At 36.6% G+C, this 24398-nt stretch overlaps 1 protein-coding gene across 2 annotated transcripts; it reads left to right on the plus strand.

Annotated features, from left to right (window-relative positions):
* The first annotated feature begins 58 nt into the window (after positions 1-58).
* Positions 59-24394, plus strand: camk1a (calcium/calmodulin-dependent protein kinase Ia). Of its 2 annotated transcripts, XM_065279744.2 has the most exons (13): positions 59-1138; positions 1771-1891; positions 4691-4804; positions 13293-13424; positions 17023-17097; positions 17228-17366; positions 19028-19154; positions 19367-19442; positions 19543-19655; positions 19848-19926; positions 20016-20103; positions 20199-20367; positions 23089-24394. In XM_065279744.2, exons 3-13 carry the CDS (start codon positions 4719-4721, stop codon positions 23178-23180), a joined length of 1176 nt encoding a protein of 391 aa, XP_065135816.1. In that variant the 5' UTR covers positions 59-1138; positions 1771-1891; positions 4691-4718; the 3' UTR covers positions 23181-24394. The 2 variants fall into 2 exon arrangements, with proteins under 2 accessions (XP_065135816.1, XP_065135817.1); XM_065279745.2 differs by lacking the exon at positions 59-1138 and having other exon boundaries at positions 1570-1891; positions 20199-20380.
* The last annotated feature ends 4 nt before the right edge of the window (positions 24395-24398 follow it).

Here is a 24398-nt window from a genome sequence, read left to right on the forward strand (position 1 = left end):
AATAGCTCACTGCCAAGAAGTCGGATCATACACAGGATAACTTGTGTTTATTATTTTGGTTTGTCACTGGTGAAATCCAATCATTCATTTGGAATGGGTTAAATTCATCATTCCTTAAGCGAAACGCAGGCTACACAAAATTGGGGTATTGCTATCTTGAAGACCCACTGAAGTGCCTTGAAAGGCAAATCTTCGTTCTATGCGTTGATGTAATTTTCGCTAAAACAGGAAGTTAGGGCAGGGCATATTAAATGCGTCCTCCTAGCCAGTAGCATTTAGTCAGTGTTGCCAAGTCTGCAGTTTTCCTGCGGAATTAGGCTAATTTTTAGTTTTAGTTTTTAACTGTGCGGGTGGAAGGATATTGTCAATCTGCTGTCCATCTTAAAGGGACACTCCACTTTATTTGAAAATATACTCATTTTCTAGCTCCCCATTTGATTCTTACCGTTTTGGAAGCCATTCAGCTGATCTAATCCCCCTTCAATGGGACTATTTTCCGGCAGTGCCTAATATCACTACGCCTGCTGCAGCCATGGTACGGCAGCAAAGTCCTTCAGTATTACGTCAAAATGGGAGTATAGTTCCTAGCCATATCTGCCTAGAAAATTGCTAATTTAAATTTTTTGTTGGTCTCAGTAAACGTTGTACCTACAGAAGAGTCAAGTTTTAAATAAGAAAAATATCGAAACTCCTTGGTAATTTTTTAGCGCAATGCTAATGGTCTAATCAGATTCAGTGGATTATGCTAAGCAATGCTAAAAGTGGTACCGCCAGACCCAGAGATCGAATGTTTTACTATAGGAGAGCTGGAAAATTAGCCTATTTTAAAAAAAAAAAGTGGAGTGTCCCTTTAAAGCATGATAATCTTTTTTTATGAAATCAGAATGTTTGCATAAAGTGATTTGTCAGAAGAAATTGTTCGTAATGAATAAAAGTAACCAGTGGGTTTTAGGCATTTATTTTGACTCTTGGTCTAAGGTAAGTGGGATATTTTTCGGCTCGGTTTGATTGACTGTTGCACTTCTTTGTTTAGCAGGTTTTGCAACCCTGTGTTTAGTTTATCTCACACACAGCCTGAATCTGATACAGATGAGTTCGAAGTGCCGAATGACGTCACAAACACCTTTGATACATATTGGTATATTGTCACATTATTTTTACTAAATGTCAATTTTGTTTGGGGGCACACTAGATAATAGATATCCTTAATGCTAATTTATGCTAAACTTTTGATTTCATGGCGACTTAAAGGGATAGTTCACCCAAAAATGAACATTCTGTCAACATTTACTCACCCTGTTACAAATCTGTAAACATTTCTTTGTTATGAAGAACACAAAGGAAGATATTTTAAGAAATGTTTGTAACCAAACCATTTGTGGACCCCATTCACTTCCATAGTAGGGAAAAAAGAATACTATGGAAGTAAATGGGGTCCACGAACGGTTTGGTAAATGATTTTAATTTTTGGGTGAACTATCCCTTTAAAGAACCTAAAGAAATTTCAAAATTGTTGGTTTAATAACAAAATAAGTAATACTGATAAAAATTCATACCTTAAATGCAGTGTAAGTCGCTTTGAATGAATCCATTTCAAAATCCTGTACTTAAAAAATAAAATGTACTTTTTATATAAAATAACAGTATATAACCATTGTATAACCTATATAATCTCATTTACTCTTTAATAAGAGTATTTTGCATAAAATCCACATGCATTTGTAATGTCACTCATGTTATAGTATTAGGATTGTGGTTATATTGTGAAAGGAAAGACGCCTTCTCCAGTCCAGACGCTACTTGACGTCAGGCTCGATCCCGCAACTATTCCATCGCGGGAAAATTGCGGATAGATAAAGCAGCAGAAGGGGAAACGGGAGCAGACGATCAGGTATGACGTTTATTTGAAATTTTCTTTAAACTCGATGTGAATTTAGTGACAGATTATTACTCTGCAATGCATTGCTTTAATACATGGCTTTCACGCAAGACCACGTTGCGCATATGAGCCTATATATAGCCGATCAGGTAATATCGCTGCTCAAAAGCATAGACATTTTTTTTATGCATTATATGCAAAGCAAACACGCTCTTGTCTGCGCGAGGGCAGGTGGTTAATGAAAAGTAAACCATTTGGGTTAAGCGCACTGGCCAAACCTTCATGACCTCGCCAGTTTTTTCGAAGAATTGCTCTGCCATGTCGAGTTGAAGAGATAATTACTGGATATGTTTTTTCCTGTTAATATTCGCTTCTTCGCTGTTTTTTTTCTATGGCAAAAGACCTCTGCATAGCCTGCACATTTATGCGCAAGGGACAACGTATTACTTATTCAATCGCTCAAGATGCAGACCACTGTCAAATGCTGTTAAGGTTTTTTTTGCATTTAATTTGCAATGCCATGCAGTTGTTTATAAAATAATGCAGTTCTTTGTATACTGTATATGTCTATTGCCTTAGCCTATAAGAAGTATTGCTGCGGTAGTGGAACGACAGGGGTATTTGTGGCAATGGTATTGGAATGTATGGTGGTTGCCTATAAGATGCTAAACATTGTTATTAGCAGTGATGCCACAAAATATTATAATTTTTTTGCTTCCCCAAAGAATCTTTTAGATTTTCTTGTTTTTCTTTTTTTACATTTTTATAGTTTTATTTATCCTTTTCCACTACAAAGCAATGTGCAACAAAAATCTTCTGTGAATATTTAAGGTTCCTTAGACCATACAGACCTTTTAGAAACATATTTGTTCAAAGATTGTATTTAGTATCGTACATAGTAGGCTATCATAATACAGTATTTAGCAGCACAATGGTTATGGTTGTGAGTTTAAATCCCAGGGAAGACACAATTCTGATAAAGGATGCATAGCACTGTCACTTAAAGCATCTGCCAAACTGTAAATTATTACAATCTTCATATAAATAGTAAATAGTCTGTTTCATGTTCGAAAACCATTGCATTACAACAGTGTTGTGTGTAACGCGTTACAAAGTAACGCGTTACAATAAAGTAACTACTTTTTTGGGTAAAAAGTAGTGTAACGCGCTACTACTGAAAATTTGGTAACGTAAAGTAGTTCATTTTGCAATTCAGCACAACGTTACTTTTGGTTAGATTTGACAGCGACACTGCCATCTGCGCACTTGCGCAATAGTCACAAGGTCCACACACATGACAGAGGCTGGTATATGATTTTATTTTGGCTAAAATAACTTTGCCTCTAAGCTGAATTATGCCATTTTATTTTATTTTATTTACACAAGCCATCTACATCAAGCCAATTTTAAGTTATTCTTTTTTCTGTTGGATTTAGATGAGGCATGTATGTTTTATTTTGAGACATATGACCCATTTTGAGGTTACCATGTTGTTCCTAAGGAACTTATTGATACTTTTTTATAATAAAGAGCACAAAAGAAATACCTGTTATGTCCTCCATAGTATAACTTTATTTAGGACTACACATTTAGAAACAGATATTGGGTTCTGCCCAAAGTCAAGCAACATAAAAGTAACGTAAAAGTAACGAGTAACGTAAAAAGTTACTTTCCAAAGGCGGTAACTAAGTAAAGTAATGGATTACTTTTTTAAAAAGTAACGAGTAACGAGCAAACACTACTTTTTTAAAGTAACTTCCCCAACACTGCATTACAATGAGGCCATGTCCAAAAACATGGTAACACCATGAGACATTTGTTTTATGTTGTTGGTAGGGTTTAATCTAATCTTAAAGGAAAACACCACTGTTTTTCAATATTTTATTTTCTTCTTACCTAGACTTAGATGAATTAATACATCCGTATCTTTTTTCATTGCGTGCCTTTAATCTTTGTACAGCGCGTTGTGAATGTGTTAGCATTTAGCCTAGCCCCATTCATTCCTTAGGATCCAAACAAGGATGAATTTAGAAACCACCAAACTTCCATGTTTTCCTTATTTGAAGACTATTACATGAGTAGTTACACGAGTAAGTATGGTGGCACAAAATAAAACGTGGAGATTTTTTTATCTGATAAAAAGTGAGGACTGTATTATATTGTGGAAGAGCACTTAGTTTGCAGCACTTCGACCTCGGTCACAGTAACTCCTGAGTTCACCCCCTATTGCTCAAACTTCCGTCAATAGTATTGCTCTTGAGATCGAAGTGCTCTTCCGCATTACAATAGTTTGGGTGTGGACAAACGGCCAAAACACATTAAAAAAAAAGGTGCAGTTTTTGAAAATGTTTAATTTTCATTTTTTGTCGTCTGAGACAACGTAGTTACAACATGCACTCTTTAGATCAGTTTGTCCTTTTAGGGCTACCGTAGAAACATGACAGTGACTTTCATGTAAGGGGACCCACGGTGTATGTAGATAAAAACGATTCTTTCTAAGGTAATAAAAACAATACAGTTCATATTGTAAGGCATTTATACACCACTGATAACATAGTTGTCCTTCTTAAAGTCCCACATTTCACTTTTAAGACAACGATAGATCTGTTCCAAAACCTGACGAGTTACCTTGCTGCAAGTCTTGAAAGCAGTTGATCAGTCTACTGATTTATTTTTATGATTATCATTATACACTGGGCCAGATTATCCATAAATGAGATTGGGGCACCAAGGGCTCCAGACTGCGACCAAAATGTTTTTTTTTTACAAGTACTCGCGCATGTGCCGATTGATATATTCTGTCTTTTTCAGATCCTCAGAGGTACGAACCAACTATAAAATGCCTTTAGGAGAGGATAAAAATGGATGGAAAAAGAAGACGACTGATATCAAGGAGAATTATGATTTCAAAGAGGTGTTGGGAACGTGAGTGTTTGATTTGTTTATTGCTCAGTTTACCATAAAAGAGCAGATCATCCTCATACTCTACTTCATTTCAGATGCATAGGGGGGTTTAAGTATTTCAAGAATATCAGTTTATTGTTTAAAATGGTTCGCAAGTGTGCGTTTCACATTCGTAACGCGTGACCTTTCAACGTGACTGCATAATACGTAAGGTCGCACTGGTGCATCACACGGCTAGAGCAAGACAACTTTTTTTAATACTAAAAAGTATTTAATTTTTTTGGTGAAAATTAACAATCATTTCGCTAGATAAAGACCCTTATGCCTCGATTGGGATCGTTTAGAGCTCTTTGAAGCTGCATTGAAACTGTAAACTGTCCACTATATGGAGAAAAATCCTGGAATGTTTTCCTCAAAAAACAAAATTTATTTTCGACTGAACAAAGAAAGACATAAACATCTTCGAGTGAGTAAATTATCGGGATTTTTATGAAAGTGGAGTAATCCTTTAACAGATGTTTCAGTTGGTTTGGAATCACAATGTGTCATGTTGGCATCAGTAATCTAATGTCAGAATACATTGGCACTGAGACACAGAAACAGCATTTATTTTTTCTCACTTTGCCAACTGTGATAAATAATAACTCCGTGTGGTTTTCATTGGGTGTAAATGTCAGCAATTATTAACATACACTTTTAAATTATTCCCAGACACTTTCTTTCACAAGCGACTTAACTGGGTTCATGATTGTCACTTAACTCTTTCACCGCCAGCGTTTTTTTTAAAAGTTGCCAGCCAGCGCCAGCGTTTTTCATGATTTTCACCAAAGTTTAATGCCTTCCAGAAAATGTTCTTCTTTAAATATATAAACATACAATATACCAAATGAAAGCACAGACCCTCTGCTTTCAAAAAAAAAAAAAAAACGTTTCATCCTACCTTCAGTGGTTCTTTTGCAATCAGCTTTTGAATATGGGTAGGTTTTTGCAAAAACACCACATTTTGAGCAAAAAGCAAAGATAATTCCATTTTTGTGACGGACTTTTCATAGAGATCCCATTCAGAGCGATCTTTAAAACAGACACGGACATGCATCCGCTTGCCATAGGGCAATACTTCCGGGCTTTACAAGTTGCGGAAGGGCGCCACCTGATGGATAATAGCGGTATTGCGGAAAGACGGAAAATCTCGTCATTGGCGGGGAAGCGTTTTCTCTTAAGAGAAAGAGTTAAGCAGCGGGTTTAGCTTATAATAAAAATAAATCTCTAGTTGTAATCAATCTACACTACCACAATCGCTGTAAGATACTTAATCAATAACAAAATGCATCACCTTTTTATGAGAGAGTCAGATGCCGCAGTTTTTTTAACCATACTCTTTGTAGTTTATTTAAATGTCAGTGTCAAAATATCTAAACATCTAAACAGAAAAATACAAAGTATTTCTGAATAAAATACATTTAGACATCTAAACAACAAAAATACAAAAGTACATGCATGTAATCCAGATACAATATCGCATGGCATGCTGCAGGAAATATGCTGTCACTGCAATGCATGTGACAGCTGCCCATTGGCTGCATTATAAATGCAAGTTGACTAATGCAATTTAGTCATGAGTCAACGATAAAGGTAGAAAAGCAGATTCAAAAATATGTGCATATTAACAATATTGTAGTTTCACCAGACGTTTGCAAAAATTGGTTTACATCTGTTTGTTTTGATGTAGTGAGAGACCCTGCTATCGTCCTCATTACTCATCCGAACTCACCATAACCGAGGACAAGTTGACCTTATGTGCACCCATGCGGTATTTATATACTGCGTGGGTGAGTGTGTACGTTAACTATAACATTCGCTGCATCTCTGGCTCAACTCGTGAGTTGACAGAGAAAGGCAGAGAGCCAGCGAGATAAGTGAACAGATGGACTGTGTGGTCTGCCGTGTCGGATCGTGGTGGCATTCATGGGGCACGTGAGAGGCAGGATGGCGGTGTGTTGGGTGGAAAGCGGCCCATCGACCTTCAAGGCACAGCTTGGGGGAAAGTCACGTCTGTGATGAAAACCTTTGGGCGCATGCGGTATTCATCTGGGCCTTGAGGCGAGGGTCTCTCCTCTCCTGCAGCCAGAATGACTGCTCTTTTAGATGGCATAGCGTAATCATTTGGGCATGCTTACTTCAGCTTGAGTTCACATGGCCAGCCTCATGAAAATCTCCTGATAGAAGCACTGGGGACCCAATTATAGCACTTACACATGGAAAATGCCTTTTTTCTGATGAACACAAAAGAGGATATTTTGATGGTAACCATTGACTTCCATAGTAGGAAAAACAAATACGATGGAATTCAATGGGTACCGTGTGCTGTGTGCTTACCATCATTTATTAAAATATCTTCTTCATCATTTATCACAATACTTACATAATATTTGTTTTCCTACTATGGAAGTCAATGGTTACAGCAGCTGTTTGCTTACCATCATTTATCAAAAAATATCTTCTTTTGTGTTCATAAAAATAAAAAAATACAGGTTTAGAACAACATGAGGGTGAGTAAATTACATAATTTTTATTTTTGGATAAACTTTCCCTTTAAGGGTGGATAGGTCTCAAATCTGAATAACAAACTGTCAGGTCTTGTTGGTCATGTTAACAATATGCAATATGGTCACTCTGATGCTGATATTACCTTTATATTAAAATTTTGCACTGTAATACAGTTAAATGTAGATGCTGCCCCTGCTGAAAAAACCAGCATACCAGCAAGACCAGCATATGTTGTGTTTTGGTGCTGGTTTTCTAGTGAACACCAGCTAAACCAGCATCAAACCAGCATCAGCACCAGCATTAGCACCAGCTAAACCAGTACCAAACCAGCATAAGCACCAGCTAAACCAGCATTAGCACCAGCATCCCATGCTGGTCATACCAGCATATGTTGTGTTTTGGTGCTGGTATGCTGTGACCACCAGCTAAACCAGCATAGACCAGCATAATTCCCATGCTGGTCCATGCTGGTTTGATGCTGTTTTTTTCAGCAGGGGCGACTGAGCTATTAATAGCAGTAATCAATTTTAACTTGTGCTGAGGTTCATTTCTTTTGTCTGCAAACATGGTGTATTCTACAGAGAGCTGAATATATTGAAGCGCAGTGAACAGTAGGCAAGACTGCCACAGCTGGGACCTTGTTTGCCCTATCAGCAGAAATAAGCTGAGAGAAAGCATGCAAAATTCACACACTTATCTTCGTAAGGCAGGGTATTACTAATAGCAAACTGCAAATAATGAAGTAAAACAACAGGGTAGACTATAAATTGATGAGACAGAAGCATATGCAAATCTGGCAAAGTCTGTTTTGACTGCTTTGTCTGTTGGTACAGCTCTATTCAGAAGATTTAACTAAACTGTGTTGGCAGAAAACCTCTAAGATTATGGAATTGGTTTACTTGTGAATTCTTGGATTTAATTATGATATATTATGAGAAATTCTGATGTATTCAGATGGTTGATCACCTGCAGAAGCAAGCAAGTTTTGTTTTATGAAAAGTACAAATTCAATCATTTAGAATTATAATCTTTGTTTGTTTCATTACATACATAAAATAATTTTTAAGATTTTTATGTAATGACTCTAATAATTCTAACGGTAATAACAATGTAGAAAGTTTGGAAAGTTGAATTTAGTTTCTATACATTTATGAAATTGCACCTAATTCATTGCTAAAAAAAAAACATTGTTATTTTGTGTATTCAGTATAATACAATGTGTTCGCATGGTTCAATTTTGGAAATGCAGCTAATCTGTGCGTGGTGATTGGCCTGAATTAGGGATGCACCGATACCGATACTGGTATCGGGTATCGGCCTCGATACCACATTTTCTAAAGTACTCGTTAAAAGTCTCCCGATACCAGGGATCGATACCACGGTCTGAGAAATGTCTATGTTTGAGCGGCGTGTAAGGGGTTAATGCCTCTTGTGTTGTCCAAAGAGGCAGAGTTTACAACAAACTGGAAAACTAGTCCCTTGTTTTTTTGTTAAATTATATGACTAAAGCTGTTACCTGTAAATTTAAATCATGTTTTTTATTAAGTACTCGGTATCGGCAAGTACTGAAATGCAAGTACTCGCACTCGTACTCGTTTTCCAAAAAAGTGGTATCGGTGCATCCCTAGCCTGAATACCTCTGATTTCTACCGGAAATGTGACGCTGCTTACCATGTTTGAAAGATTCAGTCTCAATGCAATGCTAAGTAACGAATAATTGACGACGGGCCATTTAATTATTTGAAAATAATGCACAATGGAACATTTCTCAACTAATCAGAATACAGCATTCAACAGACCCGTGGTATGAGTAAGGGATAATGTAGAGGCAGCCGGTAGTTATCGGGAAATAAGCCCCGACAGTGTGATCAGGACCTGACGCGAAGCGGAGGGTCTTGTATCACACTGAAGGGGCTTATTTCGCGATAACTACCGGCTGCCTCTACATTATCCCGCTTATTACACGGCTACTTGCTACATTAGAAAAAAAACTGGACATGAATATGAATTTGAAACATTTTATTGGCATATTCGTTTTAAATTAACATTTTTATCCTTCCGAAACTTTGCACAGATGCATAAAATGATCGTAATACCTTATTAAGATCCTCTGCTTCATACTTGTCTGTCTCTTTTTTCTCTTTAACCAGTCTTTGAGAAGTTTTAATGCCCATTCTGTATTTTTTTGTGTGTTGGCTTCGTAGCTGTCATGCTCTATTTGACAAGTTCAGTCTCAGTAAGCTGTCTGTGTCTTGTCGTTGTTCGTTCTTCTATCCACTGTTTAAATGTTTTGTTTTTTCCGTACATGTTAAAATTAATGTCAAAATGTTCCATTCTTAATTGTGGTTGTCCAGTGTTTGTCACAAGATGGCGCCAAACAGTAATCTTTATTGGCGCGGAGCGATTTTAATCGTACAAGTAGTACCGGCTATGCGTTATTACTTTGGAGCGGTTATTATTTGAAAAGAACGAACCTGCAAATGTCTCAACCGACCAATCAGAATCAAGCATTCCAGAGAGCCGTGTAATAAGTATGGAATAATTGACGACGGGCCATTGAATTATAAGAAAATAATGCACACCCAAGGTGCAATGCGGCACGACATGAAGCTTTACACAGCATTCAACATACCCGTGGTATAACAGGAGTTAACTTGCAGGCTGAGTCCAAAGCTGGAGGAATTATGATAATGTTGGTCTAGTTCACATCAAAAGGCCTAGGAAGTAACCTGTTGCCTACAATCCGTGTTTTTGTTGTAGTCAGAAAAGAGATTTACATTGGGAACGATAACCAGCGTCACTTACACACCAAAGGACATGTAAAAGTGTGAATCAGACCATAGGAGTCCTTTAAAATAAAAAGTATTCTGTGTGTGCGCGCCAAATGCCCTCACGTTGATTTAGTTTGACCTTGTCAAATCAAACTAAAGTATGTTTTTTAATGTAAAAATACAGAGAGTTTTCTGTAAGGGTTAGGTTTTGGGAAAGGTGACAGAATATACAGAACACAGTTTATACAGAGCAATATAAAGTGTGTGTGCGTGCGTGGTGTGTGTGTTTTTCTTACTTACAGACACAAACACCCACACTGGATGTCTTCTGTCATTTCCTAGTCTCAATTTCCCACATCCGTCTTCTTCCTCTTTACCCAGAGGAAGTCATAGGAGGCTTTAATTACACAGCCATGTCTCACGGCAACAGCACTGCTCTCTTTATTTCCCCTCTCTCTCTCTTTCTTTCTTCTCGACCTCCTTTTTTGTTCCCCACTCCACTTAAGGCACCCTGATAACTCAGTGATTTGAGTCCAGCAGTATATTTGACAGCTGCAGCTCTCTAGGAACGTTCTTTCTCAATAAACATGCTGTTACCATGACTTAATTGCAACCAGGTCACTGGAGATTTTTATTTTATAATATCTATTTTTATATCCAAAACAGGTCCTATGTCCCTTCTAATTTGAACAATCCACGTTTTCTGAGGTTCTTTGTCCTGTGGGAATTTGTAAAACAACGTTTTTTCTGTGTTTTGATGGCTGAATGACCAGCATCCTGGTCAAAACAATAGGTTTAAAGCGCACGCTCTGGACGTCCATCCCTCACGGTGCATTCACACGGGGCGTAAACATTAACGCTTCCCATATACTTTTAATGGGTGACGTCATTCATTGCCGAACAGAATTGTGGATCCGACGGCGCCGCGGCAGAAGTTGAAAATTTTTCAACTTTTCAAGCGGCAACGCGTGCGTCAGCCAATCAGGGGTGTGTTTCTAAACAACGACGTAACTCGTTGCTGAACGACCATAGTACGATGCATCGTTGGAGAAACGAACTACCTTGTCACGACTGTTTCACGAAAGCATAGTAGCTTTGTCACACATTCGTCGTTTGAACGATGTTGGTTTAACAACATAGTTGATGACGTCACGTGGGAGGTGAAGTACTAATTAATCTGTGTAAATCGCTTTAATGTCAGATTATTACTGTAAATAACATATATTGCATCGGAAGGCTGATTTTGTTATCGTGATTTAGTTATCTATTATTTATTTTCAAGATATTTAATTCACGCGCAAGTTCCCTCTTACTTCACTCCTCCCAGGGATTCCCCAGGGTCTTAAAGCTTGTAGGGCTGCGCACATGCACAGTTTTCAAATGCAGCACTTTCATTCTGTTTACAAATTTAAAGACGTAAAATAAAATTGTAATATATTTAGAATGATGGATATTGACTGTACTACATGTTTTTTGCTTATTTTGTTCAAAAGCATGATCATCGTAAGTCTACATATGATAATAACAAGGAACGATACTTCTAACGACAGGTCAAGAGCTGCCGTTCCAACGACACAAGTTAGCGAGGCAGTTTTGAACTTACGATGTTCGTTGGCTAACGATGCTTTTGGGAAACGCACCCCTGATCGCCTTATGCAAATAACATAGGCAGAGACAGCCAATTACGTTTATGGAAGACCGGAGCATAGGTTGTGGCCACTGTGATTGCCTGTTGGCCACATTTCAGTCAAGCCTTCCGTCAAGCGTTAACGCTTTCCCCCGTGTGATTGTGAATGTACCGTAACAGCCTCATTTTGGAATCCACATGGCGGTAGACTGAATAAGGCATGTAGGTTTGGTACACGGTTGCTACACGGGTGTTTTAGGTGGTTTCTAGGGCATTGATATGGAGGGAATTCTGGATGTTTGCTTGCGTTTTGACCCATACACTCTTAAAAATTAAGAGTCTTTGTGATGCAGAACAACCATTTTTTGGAAGCAGGCATCGCTGTGAAGAGCCTTTTGTAGCATCTTTATTTTAAGAAAGTTTAAGAATGCGGTTACACAATGTAAAATTTTAGCCTTCGACGAGAGGAAAAGTGGTTTCCTGTATTGTTTTCTGTGAATTGTTTTGAACCCTTTTCCTGTGAAGGTAAATTGTACCATTTTTAATTGCTCCCTCTGTGATCAAGAGGGCTGTTTAGGGAGTTTTCAGCCATATACACAACACAGAGACGGTGTTGTGTATAGTGTATCTAGTGGTCTGAAAACTTAATCAAAATGAATGTGTTTTTCTAAAAACTTGAAAGGATATAAAATAGGTGAACACATACCCAAGTGCCTAAATAAAAACCAGTCTAGTGATGATGAAACCGCTCGTTGTGTTTGTTGGTCTCATCCTGTTCACCCTGTGTGTGAGTCGCTTTGGATGGTACAACCCTTAAAATGGTTTCATCTATTTTCCCCATCTAATTCGTCTGACATGATAAAAATATCAGCTGGTCCGATTTGTTGCCTGTATCCCATTTTTTTGAAGACCCGCTTACATCTTCTTTAAAAAGCATCTCGTATCCCATCTGCATTTACACTAAACACAATTTAAGGTAGACATACTGACCCAGAACAGCTTAAACTACAGAGTTAGAAGTAAAATGTCTCCATATGCAATGGACACAGACACAGATTATAATCTTATAAAGTTTTATAAGACATAAAACTTTAACATTACTCTACTCAGCGTAGCCATCATCCTCCTTTGCACTGCTAAGAAGAATCATGTGATCGCAGGTGAGGTCCACCTGAGTTGACGTCATTTGCCATGGGAATGACATGGGAATATGCAATTTGTCTGCTTACAGTCCGTTGCGAATGCGAATGCATGTATTCGATTCATATCCGATTTATTTCCACATACAAATGGGGCCTAAAACCAATCAGAGAATATCAGAATCTATGCACTTTTTTCCTGCTTACAAGTCATATCCAATCTGCAATTGATCTTTAACAATTACATTAATTTATTAAATTGAGCTTTTTGTTTATTTATTTGTTTATTTTGGTGGGAATGATGTTACTCCTTTTCCAACGTGGGTGAAATTTTTGTTTACTAATAGCCAGGCCCATGCACTTCCTTAAACTTCAACGTGTGAGTTAAATATTCAAACTTTTGCAAACTTCTGCTTTTCCACCAGAGGGGCATTCTCTGAAGTGTTCCTGGCCGAGGAGAAGAAGACCCAGCGACTCGTAGCCGTTAAATGCATCCCTAAGAAAGCTTTGGAGGGAAAGGAGAACAGCATTGAGAATGAAATAGCTGTGCTACACAGGTCAGAAGTGACTCTTTTTCTGTCTATGTCTTATCATTAAGATACAATTTGTTTTACCTTTATTCAAAAGGTGTTATCTCAATGTACAAGCTAGAAATTAAGCTCTGTTTTTTGCACAGACCTACCAAAGGGTTAATAGTGCCACATGGAGATCAACCGTAAAAAGGACCAATTTTACCTCTTTGCAAAAGGGAAAACCAGTAACAATGAAGAATGTATGATAATATGGTGCCATGTATGGAGGACTAAGAGTGCAAAAATTATAAATAAATAAATGTAAAAAAAATAATTAAATGTTCACATAAATACATAAATAAATACATAAATTTGGAATTTAATAAATAAAAATGTATAATTAAATACAGAAATAAATAAATGTTTTAAACATTTTAATACAAAAATAAAGAAATCAAAGTTGCAAAACTCATTTATGTTTGTTTTTTTATATTTCTTTTTGTATTTATTTATTTATTTATTTATGTTTGTTATATATATTTCTTTGTACATGTATTTATTTATTTATAATTTTTGCACTCTTAGTCCTCCATAGGTCATGGCTCTGCGATCAATAAATTTTGTTATAATGGAAATCAATGGGGCAAAAACAGTCACGAACCATAAATGAGGGAGAAAAAAATAAAATCTGAGGCTGCACAAAAACTAAAAATGCATCAAAGCCATTTTTTCCCTAATCTTTGACATGTCCAAGACTGTGAAAAAAGTTTTAAAAAATCCAGTCCACAATCAATTTTGATATTGAAAATCTGTAATTTTGTGTTTTTTTCCCAAATCGATACCACTTATGAACTTGGCAATTAAAGTTAAAGAGTTAAAATCATGGATGTTTTGTAAAAAATTGCTAGTTTGATCAGTACTGAGGTTGATTAACAGATTTATTCAAAACAAATGAAAAAAAATTCATCTGATAAATTTTTACAACAGTTTAATTTAGTGGTATTTTTTTGGCCACTAACAACACGAAAGGGTAGTAAATTTGCCCATAGTATATTGTTGAGTTTTTTTTTATTTCAAAGCATTTTCTTAAAATATGTGTAAATATATGATTTGTCACCAAAAATCATTCAATTTGCTGAAACACAGAGAAAGTTCTGGCCAAATTAAGATAAAAAAATTGCAGAAATGTCCCAAAAACCCATAAGGGTTAAATGCATTCTTCAAAAGTTGCTTAGGATAAAAGTGTCTGCCAAATGCTTAAATGCAAACAACAATTATATATGTAGCCTAATACAAAGCCAGACAACAGTTTCCCTTCTTAAGAGCTTTCTTTTGGGATTAAATAGTTTGCTTACAGAGCCGGTAATAAATAACACTGTAGGCTATGTTGTAAAGCAAGGGACTCTCAGTTTTAAGTGAGTTATTTGTGTCGATATAAGACGGATGCAGCAGAGACCTTGACTCCATGTGTTGAGAGCAAATGGAAGTCAAGATTTGTTCGATTCCTTTTAGACAGAAAAAAGCCTATAATTGCTATCAGTGCGATAAAACTGCTATAGCCTTAGAAATCTTAGAAGTGTGCACCGGAAATGTCAAGAGTACTGGAGATAGTCCTATTTTTAGTGTCTCTGTTGCCAGGGCAACAGCACACACAGTGGCAAAGATGGAGTGGAGGTTCCCCGAAGCAGTATTGTAAAGAGAGAGAGAGAGAAAGAGAAGGCAATAGTGAGCAACAGAAACAAATATAAGAGTAACGAGAGTTAATTTTACTGCTGGTGTGAAAAACGGTAATTACAGTAAAAGAAGTTAAATGGGGAATATAACAGAATATTAAATAAAGGCTATTGATGGCTTATGAAAGAAAATGAGACAGGGCAATAAAAATAGTGACAGCGGATGGAAAGCCATGATGAATAAAGCAAGAAGGTCTTCTGAACCAGTGGTTCCCAAACTTTTTCAGCGTGTGGCCCCCCTTGTGTATGGTGCATTCCTGTGCGGCCCCCCACAGAAAATTTGTGACAAAAAAACTGTTCTAAAACTCACATTTTAATAAAAAAAACATTAAATTATACAAAAAAGTAGTGCTTTTGGTTAGTAGCCTTATTTTTTTTTAGGTTTAATTACACAGAATTCATGATAAATTAATGTATTTCATAAAATGTCATAAAACTGGGGCCCCCCTTGCAGCATCTCGTGGCCCCCCTGGGGGCCCCAGCCCCCAGTTTGAAAACCACTGTTCTGAACGATACCATAGACATTAGCATAACACAAAACAGTTCCTTTTATGTCGCTGGGGTGGTATACCCTCAAAGATTTATTTCTGTACCTTTATTTATAGGTATACAACACATTGAAATGTTGGTGCAATATTATATCCTATGGACCTATTGTGTAATTTTGTGCTAGTTCAATTTTAGGGTTAAAACAGTAGGGGTGTAAAAATACATAAATGTGGATCGATACATCGATTCAGTTTCTAACGATACAATGCATGGATATCACATCACGTAAACTATCGATATGATACTTTCCTCATTCCATAACGTCCATCTACGCATTTCTGCCAAAGCGCACATTTTCATTTATTTATGTCTTCTCTGCTAGTGTGAACAAGTGAGCAAAGTTAATTTTTTTCTCAACCACATCAGTAATTGTGACTATTGCACATTTTGAAACAAAATATTGATAAGCTTGATTTTGTGTGACTTTTAAAAAAGTGTATTTTTGGTGTAAATGTTCCAATTGGGACAGAGTTTGTGCCTTTTTTAAAGGGGACATATAATGAAAATCTGACTTTTTCCTATAATTGGTTCCAAAGTGCTTCTATCAACCTGGAAAATGTGTAAAATATCAACCCAGTAACTTTGTTTTGGTAAACCATTCTCTGCAAGCACGTGAAAAAATAAGGTCATTGAAATTTGGCTCCCCTTGTGATGTCAGAAGGGGATAATACCGCCCCTTAAAGTGCACTATCCAACCATGCCACTGCCATTTAGTGCATAGATCAACTCATTTGCATTTAAAAGGACACACCCAAAAAACGGCTAATTTTTGCTCACACCTACAAAGTGGCAATTTTAACATGTTATAATAAATTATTTATATAATATTTTGAGCCAAATTTTTACATATGTATTCTGGGGACACCAAAAATTTATTTGACATTTTAAAAAAAATCTAGTGAAATGTCCCCTTTAAAGAGTCTAATTAAATGTTTATGTTAATATATTTGTAATGTAACTGCTTTAGTAGGCACATAATATAAAAATATCAATAAATTAATCGAATCGTAATTGCATCGAAAAAGTGTTTAGTGTATCGGCAAATATTGCATCGGTGGGGGAGACATTCGATATTATATCGTAATGAACTGTCTTATTTACACCCCTACAAAACAATTAACTGTACCTTTAAAGGTACACAATAGGTCCTTAAGGTACAGTAATGTACCCTGAAAGGTACAACATTGTTTTATGTTTAGTATACCTGTTAAGGTACAAAAGGGAAACCTTAAAGTGTACATTTCATTATCAGTATATGTGTTCCCTGGGATTGAACCCACAACCTTTTGCAATGCTAACATGTTGTACACAGAAATGCTGCAGTTTTAACTGCTATATTTTTCTCTCCTTTTCTTTTCCAGAATAAAACACGAGAATATTGTTTCACTAGAAGATATCTTCGAGAGTCAGTCACATTTGTATTTGGTCATGCAGCTGTAAGTATATCTGCACAATTTCATCAACCATAATGGCATTTTTAATGGCCTGCATTCCTTTAATTCTCAGTGTGTCATTTGAATGCTTATAGGAGAGGTGTTATAGTTGTGTGTGTGTGTTTGTGTATAGGGTATCAGGAGGAGAGCTGTTTGACCGGATTGTTGAAAAGGGCTTTTACACAGAGAGAGATGCCAGCAAACTTATTCGTCAGATTTTAGATGCAGTGAAGTATCTCCACGATATGGGCATTGTGCACAGAGACCTGAAGGTAATGCCAAGATGTTCTTTCATTATTATCCCATCACCTTCCTAACCAGGCATAATGTGACAAATTCCGAGCCGGAAATAACCCGCTCTCATTTACTCTCATGGAGGGACAAAATAACGGCCAATAATAAATTACAGTTTGTATAGTACACAGCTATGAAAAATGAATAAATACGATCCAGTATGCATATATTATATACTTAGTGGTGTGGTAGTATGCAATAACTAAAACAGAATGAAAAGATTACCATGTAAAATCACATTCTGTCTGGTTGGGACACAGTGTAAATGTAATACGCTGTCAGAGAAAATGGTAAAAAAATTATCCTATGCTGTCACTGGGACACTTCCCTTTAAAAAGGTCTTACTATGTAACATTTGGGTACAGATATGTATACATTTGGTACCAATATGTACCTTTGAGGCACTTATATGAATGTTTTGGTACCTTTATGTACCTCTGAAGTATACAGGGTTCCCATGGGTCCTTGAAATCTTTGAAAGTTTGTGAACCTGGGGGAAAAAATTCAAGGCTCTGGAAGTTTTTTTTTTTAAATATACATACATAGATACAGGTCATTGAAAGTGCTTAAATCTATTTTATTCAAGAAGTTTTCTGGGAAATAAATCATATTATAGTGTAGTGTAGGATATCATTAAAATAGACTTTTTAAGCACACGTGCTAAACTGTTCACTTTAAATGCTTTTGTCTTCTGTATGCGAATGTTGATTCATACCAAAATGCTTTTTTGCATATTTGTGTTTGACACATGAAAACTTCTCGGGTTACGTATGTAACTGTTGTTCCCTGAGAAGGGAATGAGACGCTGCGTCTCCTTTGCCATATTTCCTGCATCCCTGTAATGCCGTCTATGGCAATATTTCATATAGCGATATACTTCCCGGCTCCCGCGTCACCCTGTCTTTGTCGTTTAGCCTCACCATTGGTTGAATTCGATATATACAAAAAACGCATTTACCCCCGGAGGCGTCCCCAAAGTGTCACCGCAGTGACGCAGCGCAGTTCTTTCGCAAGGGAACTGTAACAATGTATCTTAAAAGGTAACACGATATAACCTTGCTTTCACTTAAAATGTGTCCCCACATTTATTTCTTGAATTTGAGGGTATTGGACCTGGAAAGTCCTTGAATGTCATTGAGTAAACCAGTCAGTCAGTGGCTGTGGGTGGGGCTCTGTCAGTGTGACATCACATTAACAAGAGAATCAAAACAGCATGTCTAATGAGACTGCTTTGCTTTAGTGGGGATTAAAAAAGAAAGGCAGAATTTTTTTTTCATTTAGGGTTGTTGTGTTCACACATTGCCAACACACATTTATGTCCAAACAAATTGTAAACGTGAATTTTGCATAATATGGGCCCTTTAATGTACATTGTTTAAGTAAAATCATCTGGGTAAATTGGAAAAATGATTGAGTTCATATTGAAATCTTCAGTATTATTCAGTATCAGGCTTTTGACTGCAGAATTGGCAAAAGGTCTCTTCTAAAATTTATATTGAGACATTTGTGAATTTTTTTTTTACAATCTTGCAAAAGTTTCTGTTTGGTTTTAATTTTAATGTTTAGGAGAAATAATTATCTCATATAATTTTATTTATTTTTGATCACTACCTGTTGTGGATTAAATATTTTTGTACAGCCAGAGAATCTGTTGTACTACAGTATGGAGGAAGACTCCAATATCATGATCAGTGACTTTGGCCTGTCTAAGATCGAGGATTCAGGAAGCGTGATGTCAACCGCCTGTGGAACGCCAGGATACGTGGGTACGATTGAGGTTTTTTTTCTGATTTCAGAACAGTACATTTTGTTCCTTTTCTCTGTCCTTTGAAAAGGAACACAATGTCAAGTGCATGCCCTCGTTTTCTATAAAGCTCAAAATAAAACAAAATAAAGGATCACCAAATATCTCTCTTTCTCTCTCTCTCTCTCTCTCTCTCTCTCTCTCTCTCTGTCTCTCTCTCTCTCTCTCTCTCAGCTCCTGAGGTCTTGGCTCAAAAACCATACAGTAAAGCTGTAGACTGTTGGTCCATAGGAGTGATTTCTTATATTCTGTAAGTTTTGTCACATATGTGGGATTTGTGTATATGTTTACATAAACAACAGTGGTGTTGATCTTAAGTATTTTTTAAATGTGTGACCTGCCTTTTGCAGATTATGCGGATATCCTCCATTTTACGACGAAAACGATGCCAAGCTGTTTGAACAGATACTAAAAGCAGAATATGAATTTGACTCGCCGTACTGGGACGACATCTCTGACTCAGGTAGACCCTCAGTCATTGCAGCAAAATGTGGTTAAAGTTCCAGATCTGAAAATGTGGTTGGAGTTTTGAGGGCAATATCCAAACGCTTATAGATGCACATTAATTGATATGTAAATCTTTCAACTGTTTGTAAAAATTTTATCGGCTGAAACAAACCTGACACACATATTTTGGATCATATCTCTCCCTCAGCCAAGGATTTCATCGGCCACTTGATGGAAAAAGATCACTCGTTGAGATACACATGTGAACAGGCCTTACAGCACCCCTGGTAGGATTAACTAGAAAAAATAAACGATCTGCATATTTTAGCTTATGTGTCAACACAATCGCATTTTAACCCTTCATCTCACTTTAAAGGATTTCTGGAGATACCGCTCTGGACAAAAACATTCATGAGTCTGTCAGTGCTCAGATCAAGAAAAACTTTGCCAAAAGTAAATGGAAGGTATGTTTACGCTGATTTACTTGCCTCTTTAACAAAGTCTGTCACATTCAAGAACATTATGCTTTTAAATAGAAATGTGATTATTGCCCTTCTAGCAAGCATTTAATGCCACAGCGGTGGTCAGACACATGAGAAGACTACAGCTGAGCACCAATCTAGAGGGGCCGAGCCAAATGAATACCACAAGCCCGTATCACAGACACCTGCTACTCCCCGCAAAAGAGCTCGACCAGGAGGAAGACGAGGAAGAGGATGAAGAGAGCGGTATGGTTTAGCAGTTGAGCAACAAATGTTACTAGTTAATAAAAGTTTTGTCTGGAAAATAAAATCTGAATGTTTAAAGGTGCAATGTGGGGCTTTTAGGGCGAGGATCTCTTGACAGAAATGCAATATAATATACATAGCTATATTATTAGTTTTTATTACCTTAAAATTAGTCGTTTTTATCTACATACACGCTGGTATCTTTATATGGAGGTCTGTAATTTTCTACACTAGCCCTAAATTGACAAACTGCTCAGAGCTCCTTTTGTCACTTTGTTGTTTCAGACGAGGACGTGTTTGTCCTGTGGTGGCCACCGTAGCTTCACTATGTGTTTTGTCTCACTACTAGATACCGCTTAACGTCCCACATTTACGGTGGCCCTGAAGTGCAAACCACAACAACAAATTACTTAACAACAACAATAACTTAAAAAACACCACAACAAATTAAAAACACTGCAACAAATTAAAAAACAACAACAAATTAAAAAAACACTACAGCAAATTAAAAACCACTACAGCAAATTGTAAAACACAACTACAAATTAAAAAACACTACAACAAATTAAAAACACAACTACAAATTAAAAAACACTTCAACAAAATAAAAAACCATAACAAAATAAAAAAACACTACAGCAATGAAAAAAACACTACAACAAATTAAAAAACACTACAACAAAATAAAAAACCATAACAAAATAAAAAAAACACTACAGCAATGAAAAAAACACTACAACAAATTAAAAAACACTACAACTAAATAAAAAAACACTACAACAAAAAAAACAACAACTACAAAATAAAAAACACTACAACAAATTAAAAAACACTACAACAAAATAAAAAACAACTACAAAATAAAAAACACTACAACAAATTAAAAAACACAACAACAAATTTAAAACACAACTACAAATAAAAAACACAACTACATTAACCTACCGGAAGAGGTAGGTACCAGTGGGCATAGACATTATATACGTAGACACCTCATGACGTGCTGGAATGCATCAAGCGTCAGCGAAATTTTGGATGGGTCTCCTCACTCCTCACATTTTATTTTGTATTTGTTTTTTATTTTGTTGTAGTGTTTTTTAATTTGCTGTAGTGGTTTTTAATTTACTGTAGTGTTTTTTTAATTTGTTGTTGTTTTTTAATTTGTTGTGGTGTTTTTTAATTTGTTGTTGTTGTTGTTTAGTAATTTGTTGTTGTGGTTTGCACTTCAGGGCCACCGTACACATTGCACCTTTAAGTCCCCTTTGCTGCACAACCAAATGTTAGGGAAGTCTCTTGCATTTTTAGGAGAAATTAATAGCAATTTATATTAAGTCAGGTCACATTTATTTGTATAGTGCTTTTTTACAATGTTTTATTTATTCAAAGCAGCGTTATAAAAAAGCGAAGAAAAAATACAAAAGAAATGTAGGCTATAATAGAATATATAGTATTATTTCACATTTTATTGTCTTTATAAATATATTATAATCTAATAAAATGGCATATACTTTTCATTGACAATCAAACATGTAGTCAATTCATCTAAACCCCATATAAGAAGATAATATGATGGCATTTTAATATAAAATTATTCATCAGTATTCAACTAAATAAACAAAGTCATATACAGCTGGGAGGGGAATCTTCAGTGAATCTCATTCACTGATACTAAATATAATCTTGTTACTCCATAATTTTAATGTATACATTTAATTTGAATGTTTTTTTTCTAGTAAAAACTTAAAATTTACTAGGGATGCACCGAATCCAGGATTCGGATTCGGCCGAATACTGGGCTTTTTGACAGGGTTCGGCTGAATCTTTTTTTCCACCGAACCGAACCCTAGGCTTGCGCTAGGCTGGTCGACGTCACGCGGCCATTGATTACACACATCGGGTGCTGACGTGGAGATAAGCATTTTTTTTTCGGTGAGCCTTAGGGACGGTTCACATTTCATGGACGCACCTGGTAAAAACTAGCGCATCACACCTTATCGCTTTCATTATGCATATAGGCTTATGGTAATTGTCAAAATAGTTTTTCCCACATCCTGGCATAATGTTCCTTTTTTTACAGTTTAAATCAAATAAAATGAAAAATACACAGCTGTGGACGTTGTTTATTAACGTTGTTTTACTGTGTTAATGGAATAAGGATGTGAGTAGGATTCGGTGCATCCCTAAAATTTACACAAGTTTTCTGTAAACGTTACAAAAAATTATGTTGCCGGTAGTGCCTGTAGTTCCTGGGTTTGTTTCTTATGCTCTGCACACACCAAATGCGAAGCGTTGCATTCCTCCTATAGATTACTCATGGGATTTAACTTTGTGTCATGCAAATTGTTCGATTGAGTTGAATATTTTAAACTTTGAGGCGAATAGCATGTGTTTTTCGCAGCAATCGCACCACCCAGTTTTTGTCATTCGCATCGAGGTCTATTCGCATCTTTGCATTGACTTGGGTTAAATGAACGTAGAAAATGTTCATATGTGACCCAACAATGGGTTGAAACAACCCAGCATAGATTAAATTACAATCCATGTGCTGGGCTCGTCCGTTTTTGACCCAACGTTGGGTTGAAAATATATGTAAGTGCAGTAAACTGTATACGCCTACCTTGTCCTATAGGTCGCTTTAAATAAACGTATCTGCCAAATGTATGAATATAAATGTGAGATGTTGCTGTTTGTTTTGTGAATTTACATGAATTTTATGTTTAGGTTCTCCCACTGTGGATGGACGTCGGGGTAGTGCCGATCGGGAGAGTCTCAGAAGCTGCGCTTACTGCTGTCGACCGACCAGCAGGATCTAAAGTCTGCAGAACCTAAAAGAACCCACAAACGCACTTCTAATGCACCAGTCTGACCCCGAACACAGATGTTTCCTGTACTATGCACTAGACAAAGCTAGTGTTGATGGTTCGAACAATCAGACTAATTGATGTAATTTCTCTTTTTTTAACCATTATTTGTCGTGTCCAGTTAATATTTATGTAGCCCAACCAAAGAGATTTAAAATTGTGTTTACATTGTGTTTATTTTTTTTTAAAGGTTAAAGAAAGGCGTAACACTTTCAGGGCTGATTTACGTAGCAAATTTAGACTCACTTTTGTAAAGAATTGCTCAGGCATGTACGATGAAAGTCACATGGTTTGGTTAAGACTTTGTTTTTGATCTCGCCTTAACTCCATATGTTCTTTGTTTTGGTCTTGGATGTACTTTAGTTGTATGAGTTTCAGATTTTGTGCTCTGGTTTAGACTGGTTCTTTAGTGCATAGATAGTTGTGAGTTGAGCACTGGACATGTGCGTAACGGAGCTAGAGCAAAGTTAGTTCAATTGGAGATCACATGAACCTGGGAGTAAACTTTTTTAAGTGATGTGACTTGAGCCATAGCCGTAATGTGGATAAGTGATGTATTTTTACACAATCACAAACCTGGACGATCACAGTCTCCAAAATATATTTCATTTGAGCATTGTATTAGATTGTGTGGGCCAAAAGCAAGAATGGTGGTTTATGTGGCTTAATGGTTAGATTGCATTAGCAAAGCAAAGGTCATGGGTTCAATCCCAAGAAACACATAGGCCTACCTATAAAGGAAATGGCATTGTAGGTGTGTCCCTGTTGCAAAGGTTGTTCTTTAAGGTGTTTGCATTTGGTTTTACCAATAACCCATGGGTTGTTAATGCAATGCTCTACCAACTGAGCTACAGAACCACTAAGTGCACAAGATAGGCATCCACATAAAACACACCTTGTTTGGATGAAAAAAACTTAGGCAACATCTCACTAAAGGTAACTCGGCAGGTTTTGGAAGAGATCTATCGTTGTCTTAATGGTGCAATGTGGGACTTTAAAGGGATAGTTCGGCCAAAAATGATATTAAACCCATGATTTACTCACCCCCAAGCTGTCCGAGTTGCAAATGTCCATCGTTTTTCAGACAAACACTTTTTTGGGTATTTTAGAAAATGTTTTAGATCTTTCAGTTGATTAAATGTAATGTTACGGGGTCCACAACCTGCAAGT

Source organism: Paramisgurnus dabryanus, chromosome 7 (genome assembly GCF_030506205.2).
Source record: "Paramisgurnus dabryanus chromosome 7, PD_genome_1.1, whole genome shotgun sequence".
NCBI classification, from domain to species: domain Eukaryota; kingdom Metazoa; phylum Chordata; class Actinopteri; order Cypriniformes; family Cobitidae; genus Paramisgurnus; species Paramisgurnus dabryanus.